The sequence below is a fragment of the Oryx dammah genome, unplaced genomic scaffold, assembly GCF_014754425.2.
Source record: "Oryx dammah isolate SB20612 unplaced genomic scaffold, SCBI_Odam_1.1 HiC_scaffold_9, whole genome shotgun sequence".
Taxonomy (NCBI): domain Eukaryota; kingdom Metazoa; phylum Chordata; class Mammalia; order Artiodactyla; family Bovidae; genus Oryx; species Oryx dammah.
This window is the reverse complement of record NW_024070193.1, coordinates 45,731,675-45,738,337: the sequence shown is the minus strand read 5'-3', so window position 1 is coordinate 45,738,337 and position 6,663 is coordinate 45,731,675. Positions and strand designations below refer to the sequence as shown.

At 47.8% G+C, this 6,663-nt stretch overlaps 1 protein-coding gene across 1 annotated transcript; it reads right to left on the bottom strand.

Moving 5' to 3' along the window:
* Positions 1–201: 201 nt before the first annotated feature.
* CCK (cholecystokinin) lies at positions 202–6,337 on the bottom strand. The gene is made up of 2 exons (XM_040246170.1): positions 5,062–6,337; positions 202–605 (listed from the first exon to the last, which is right to left on the bottom strand). Exons 1-2 carry the CDS (start codon positions 5,321–5,323, stop codon positions 472–474), a joined length of 396 nt encoding a protein of 131 aa, XP_040102104.1. The 5' UTR covers positions 5,324–6,337; the 3' UTR covers positions 202–471.
* Positions 6,338–6,663: the final 326 nt, after the last annotated feature.

Sequence of the window (6,663 nt, the reverse complement as noted above, 5' to 3'; positions counted from 1 at the left end):
TCAGTGTCTGTCTTCTTTGGGGCTTCATGTCCTATTGCATCATCAGGCCACCTGGGGCCTTTGCTGGATAAAACCCAGGTCCCTTTTCTCTGATCATCGACTGCAGGGATTCATCCTTCCATCCCATACATTAGGAATCCCTCCTTGAACTTTCTGAAGACTAAAGGACCTTTTGCCGTTTGTTGACACAGAGAACGAGGGACAGAAGAAAATCACTTTAATAGCATTGTAACACATAAGGACTGGGGATCACAGATAAGGAAAACATTTTGTCGTCCTATTGTACATTTCTGCCAAGGTGTGAGGTTGTGTTGGACAATGATACAGACAGATTTTTCACATTGAAAACTTAATAAATAGATACTTTAAATGTCAGACATCAGAGGCTAGTTATGAGTGTGATTGTTTTCTTATTCTACCTCCTTTGAGTCAGGAGGTTGCTTCCTATCACACTGCTGAAGGCCAGGTCTTCTAGGAGGTGTATTCAAATTCCTCAGCGCTGCGCCGGCCAAAATCCATCCAGCCCATGTAGTCCCGGTCACTTATCCTGTGGCTGGGGTCCAGGCTCTGCAGGTTCTTGATCACAGACATTCGGCCAGAAGGAGCTAGGGGCAGAGAGGAAGGAAACAGGATAATTATATCTAAGAGCATCACTAGTTCCTATTGTAAAGGCAAATATTAGAAAAGGCCAGGCAATATGTAACATACACCCTCTTAAAGGTATCAAAGAGGTATCAAAAGAGTGAGATTGCTGGGCCAAAACCTAAGAGAAAAGAAAGACCCATGTCTGTGTAACTGGAGAGAGGGTAGTCTTCTAGTCGTGGGTGTAGTTTGCAATCTGTAAGAATTTAGGTGAATTAATTTATTCTCGCCTTTCATAGCTGAGACCTGCCTAAGTTTTCCGACTGCTTGGGGTGTTTTCCCTTATGTAGCAGGATTTCCCCAGTAGTACCCATCCCTAAAGTTTACCCCTTAAGGGCCTTTCCTGGTGGTCAAGTGATTCAGGCTCCATGCTCTCAAGGTAGGGGGCATGGTTCATTCTCTGGTTGGGGAACTAAGATCCTACAGGGCAAAAAAATAAAATTTACCCCTTAATATCCCTGAGCCTACCTGACTCTTGTCAAGGTAATGTGATGACAATATTTTGATGTTAGAATGGCTTTTCTAAAATGGAATCCAATCTCACTGCTAGATAAATGCTGTTTTAAAATTATTAATTTGAAAGGTACCTTCTTTTTCTAAAAAAAAAAAAAAGGAAAAATGATATTGAGAAAAAGACACACTGGCAGATTAAAATCTTAGCATCTCAGTAACACTCAAAGAAGGGTGGGCAGAACAGAGGTAGTTTAGTTCAGCCATTTTGACCAACATGCAATCATTGAACCTGAAATGGGCCTATGGGGATAAGAGTTGAGTCCTTTGGAACAGGATGAGTCCAGGTATGATTCATGTTGAGTGGGCAGTGCCATGATGAAGGCATGTGACTCTTCTGGCCCACAGATCATAGACACTGGCATCCTGGGGATAAAATCAGTATCATACCTTTCTGTTGTACAAACCAAGGGGCAAGAATAGTCCCTCAGGGATCTCACTGGGCAAAGCCCAAGTGGTTTCAAGAGCAGAGGCTCACTAAATGGTTCCTATTATATTGGGGGCCACTGTGTCCCCACTGCTTGCAATGCTGGCATTGAGCCCTTCTATACAAGGCTGACCTTGCCAACTTCTGCCCAAGCTGCATCAAGTCGAACCACAGCTTATTTATTGATGACACTGCAGAAGTAGGTATCCTGATAATCAAATAAAGCTAGCTAAATTAAAAATCAGAAACAACCCTATAGAGCAATGTCCCCACCCTTTCTTCCTGTCCCCTCTCTTTCCCCTCCCCATTACTTCTCAGCCTTGGGACTAAGCATCACCCCAGCACATTCCAGCTCTTTTGCAGGGGTTGCCAGTCTATGCAGAGGAAATCAGCCTTTGCTGTTTATTTGTTCAACACCTTTCAGATGAACTATTAGTCCCTGCATTCAGCAAAACTCTTAGATCCAGTTATCTGTACACAGTCACATGAAAATATGCCTCACCCTCCTGCTTGTTGCTGCTGAATGCCCCCTCCAAGGGATGAGCACCACTGGAAATGCCACCTAATGGAAGCAACATGGCAGCTTCAGTGTGAGCAGCAGCCTCTGTGGTTGTGGTCGGGGGCATCGTGTACAGTATGGAAGCTGTGCCTGTATCACCCAGAATTTCCCCATTCTACACATTCTATGGTTCTGTGTATTTACCAGAGTCCTCACTCACTTCCCCATTGCGTACACAGAGCAGGCACTTACAACCAACTCACACAATTGAAAGGCCTGGCTCCTTGAAACTTTAAAACTTGTAATGAGCAGTACAGCTGGGAAGCTGAATGGCTTCCAGACCCTCTGGGGAGGGCAGGACTTGAGCAAATTCCCAGTCCTTATGCTGCCGAGATGTGCTACCCATCTAGGCACTCAGTCTTCCAGAATGCCAGCTTCCACACTGACACAATGAGGATAACAGACCCTACTGCACAGGGTTGTTGTGAGGACAAAGAGAGACAATATAGATGGAGCACCGGACTGTGCTGGGCTTGGGGCAGGTGTACACTAATAGAATTCCTTCTCTTCAGATCACTGACATCTCCATGCTGCTGCTGCTGCTGCTGCTGCTGCTAAGTCACTTCAGTCATGTCCCGACTCTGTGTGACTCCATAGACGGCAGCCCACCAGGCTCCCCCGTCCCTGGGATTCTCCAGGCAAGAACACTGGAGTGGGTTGCCATTTCTTTCTCCAATGCATGAAAGCGAAAAGTGAAAGGGAAGTTGCTCAGTCGTGTCCAACTCTTTGCAACCCCATGGACCGCAGCCTACGAGGCTCCTCTGTCCAAGGGATTTTCCAATAGACAGTTCTTAATGATAAACTTTTGAGCTCTCCCCAAAGGGTGCATTATCTTGTTTAGAATCTTTAAGCATAGCATATACTACAGTTGATTAAATATTCACTGTGATCTCAAAATGTATAAAACAAAGAAACTGTATAGATGGAGACACTTATTTCTAGTTCATATTTGTCAAATAGAAGAGAATGATATTTTTTTTCCAGCTAGCACTGATCCTTGGTGTTGGCAGCTGAAGTTTCAAGTGATGATTCTTCCCATATGGGTTTGTGTGTCACTGCAGGCTGAAGGCAAAGGGCTGAGAAAAGACAGCAGGAAGGCCCTTCCAGCTAAGAGTTGTGGTATAAAGTCACTGTGAAGTGTCAGTTCTGGGGAAATCATTTGGTAACTGGCTTCCTTCCCAGAACAGTTTCTGGTGGATCTTTCCTGAAGGTAGGAAGGGGCTTCCAGATTATGGTCAATGAAAAACCTAGGATATTCAACCCATATCCAAGGACAGATTTTAAACTACTTTCAGACAGAGAGTCAGCAGGAACCTCCAAATTTTCAGACATTCTCTGTCATCTGTCTAATATTTCCACATCTTTCAATATTATTAGGAGGAAAGCAAAATAGAAGATGGTGGTTGGGACAATCCTCCAATAAGAGGATGAAATATAATGCATCGTCTTCTTTTTTTTTTTTCCTTCTGAATTGTCCTGGTCAAAAAGGTCCCTTCTCACTTTCCTATGGAATTGTAGGAGACTCTGGAGAGCCAAACCCTCTATTTTCTCCCCATTTCATCAAGCCACAAGTTAAAGTTCAAATCCAGGCCCTGGAACCCCAGCTGCTGCTGCTGCTGCTGCTGCTGCTGCTAAGTCGCCTCAGTCGTGTCCGACTCTGTGTGACCCCATAGATGGCAGCCTACCAGGCTTCGCCATCCCTGTGATTCTCCAGGCAAGAACACTGGAATGGGTTGCCATTTCCTTCTCCAGTGCATGAAAGTGAAAAGTGAAAGTGAAGTCGCTCAGTCGTGTCCGACTCTTCGCAACCCCATGGACTGCAGCCTACCAGGCTCCTCCACCCATGGGATTCTCCAAGCAGGAGTACTGGAGTGGGTTGCCATTGCCTTCTCTGGGAACCCCAGCAATTAACGTTAAGAGAGCCTTGTGGGAAAGGAGCCCACCTCCCACCTCTCCCAGCAGTATTTGCTGGTTTATCATCCAGCCATATTGGTCCAATTTAAAACACAGCTTCACCATTAGTATCACTTTAGATAAAGTTGATAAGAAAAAAAAATCTGTCCCAGTTCAAATCATGATTTCCAAGGACCCCAGAGATGAATAAGCCTCCCTCTGAGTCTCATGAAGAGCTAGAAGGAGCGAAGGGGAACCCTACCTCATGCCCTCTTTACAGATGAGACAGGCCCAGGAAAGGGACAGGGCTGTCCGTATGCCACTCAGCTACTGAGTTGCTGAATTACTTTATTCCTAGAGAAAGATTTTGATAATGAGGAAAGTGTGACTTGTTTAGCTCCTGCCGCAGTTGGGTCTATGTCTCCAACAGCAAAGTAAAAATAAACACATCTCTTGCTGGGTCATCATCTTAAACCACTGCTAAAAGAGGATTCAAAACTGCTCCTGATTCTTTCTTCCTGTTACATACTTCCATGAATATTGACACATAGTTACTTCTTAGACTGTTGCTGTCAGCTCTCAAGTATTCTTGCAACTGACCATTGCCTGCTAGAGGGTTTCCAAATGCAGTAGCTGGGCAGCTCCTGGGTCCTTTTATATTTACAGTAGAGGGTGTTTAGTGGGTCTGCAAACTCTTTCTGAGTTAGTAATTTTCTCAGTAATCATCTTTTAATATCTTTAAAATATGTTGAACCCAAACAACAACACAGTGCCAAAAATTAAAGAAAGCTTTCTCCTAATGAATTAAGTCCTGCCCCTTCCCTCTCAGTTTGCTACAAAGGAGGTACAGAAAACAGCACTGTCTGGGGCAAGCAAAATCAGAGAAAAGAAAGTGAAAAACCTTTTACCTTATCGTGTTGCTCAGGTACCCCTTCGCTCCCCAGGAGTCACCCACCTTCACCAGCCCGATGGTAGAGAAGAGGGTCAGGCCTGGAGGCAGAAGGGAGGAACAGAGAGGCGGCCTGCGTACCTTTCCGAGCCTGCTGGATGTACCTGGCCAGCAGCGCGCCCAGGTGTGCTCTGGATTCGTCGTCCACCCTCGGCACCGCCCTCAGCTGCCTCCGGGGCGCCTCCTCCTCCTGCTGCGCCCGAGGGCCCGTGGGGTCCGCGTGAGGCATCGGCTGCGCCAGGGCGTCCGCCACCAGGACCACCATCAGCAAGCACAGGCACACGCCGCGGTTCATGGCTGCGGGGAGCAGAGGGAAGGGGACGTGAACGAAAAGGTGGGGCATCCGTGGGCTCTTGAGGAGAGTCGGACACCCAAGGTACAGAGAAGGGGGCTCAGCTCAAAGGCGCGGGGCTCCGGATCCACCAGGCAGGTGCCAGCACTAGGGAGCCGGTGACCCCAGCATGCGCGTCCGGGCGCACTGCGTTCCTCTTTGGGGGTGAACCGCAGTCGGGGCCTGGGAGTGGTGTGGGGGACGGAGAGAGACCCTGTCCTCTGCCCTGTTTAGCAGAAGGAATGTCTTCGGTTTTCCTTTAGTTTGAGGAAGTGTTATAGCGTCGTCTCTCTTCTCCTAACTGGAAAAACAAGAGATTAAAGACAGGTGAAAATTATCCGAAAGGGACGACTCTGTAGGAAAAATAAGAGCCTTGAAGAAAAGAGGCACCTTACCAGAGAGCTAAGACGCTTCAAACAGGGAAATAAATGGTGAAAAACTGAGAAGCACGGCTTAAAATATGAGTCCAATACATAAAAGCCGTATTTTTCAACTTTCCTCAAGGTGCAAATGGGAATTGGCAACTATGTAAAACACAGGCAGGGTTTTAAAAAAATCAGAAATCTGCGCTCAGTCCTCCGGCGTCCGCCAAGCATCGCTGCGTTTTAGATCCGCGCGGATAAAACACTGGGATAGTTCTATCCCCCAAACCTTGAGTTTTCCCGCAGTATTCAGAAAATGAATTTAAATTTAAAACCTCTCGGTAGTGTATTTGAAAAGATTGCAAACTACACTGAACCGCTGTGTAACATCTAGCGAATCGCAATTTGCCGGCTAACCCGAGCAAGTGGATGCTCCAGCGTTGCCTGCGCTGGAGAACAAAGCAAGCGAGTAGAAGTCTGTAAACCAGCCCCATCCACCCAGCCCGCACTGTCCCTTGTGACTTGGAGAAACGTCTTTCGAGCTGTCGGAAAGAAGACACCGTAAACAGTAAAATGAAATGGAAGGGGAACAGAAGCGAAGAACCATTCTTCGAGGACACTTGGATCCCCGAGAGCCGGGAACCTACCTTCGGAATAGGACGCAGCCGGCTTCGCGGTCCAGCCAGAGCAGCCGGGGAGCTGAGCTAAGTTCAAGGTAGGCGGGCAGGAGGCTGCCTCTTAAATAGCCCCGCCTGAGTCGTTGGCCAGTCATCTGTTTACCCAGTGCTGACGCAGAGGGTAGCGGCACGTGCTCCGAGGGCGGCCGCCGGGGCGACAATAGATTGAGGTGGCTGCTGGGAGAGAGGGGGCAATGGCCATGTGGAGTCGGGAGGGTGGCGGGGGGGGGGGGTGGCGCCAGCCGTGTCTCGGTCGGGGGGACTTCCTCCTCCAGCTCCGTGCACCCCCTCTGCCTTGCCCGTTCCAGCGCGA

Coding starts and splice junctions, on each gene's coding strand:
- CCK (XM_040246170.1), bottom strand. CDS start 5,323: ATGCCCCACCTTTTCGTTCACGTCCCCTTCCCTCTGCTCCCCGCAGCC. Junction 606..5,061: donor CATCCAGCAGGCTCGGAAAG/GTACGCAGGCCG, acceptor CTCTGCCCCTAG/CTCCTTCTGGCCGAATGTCT.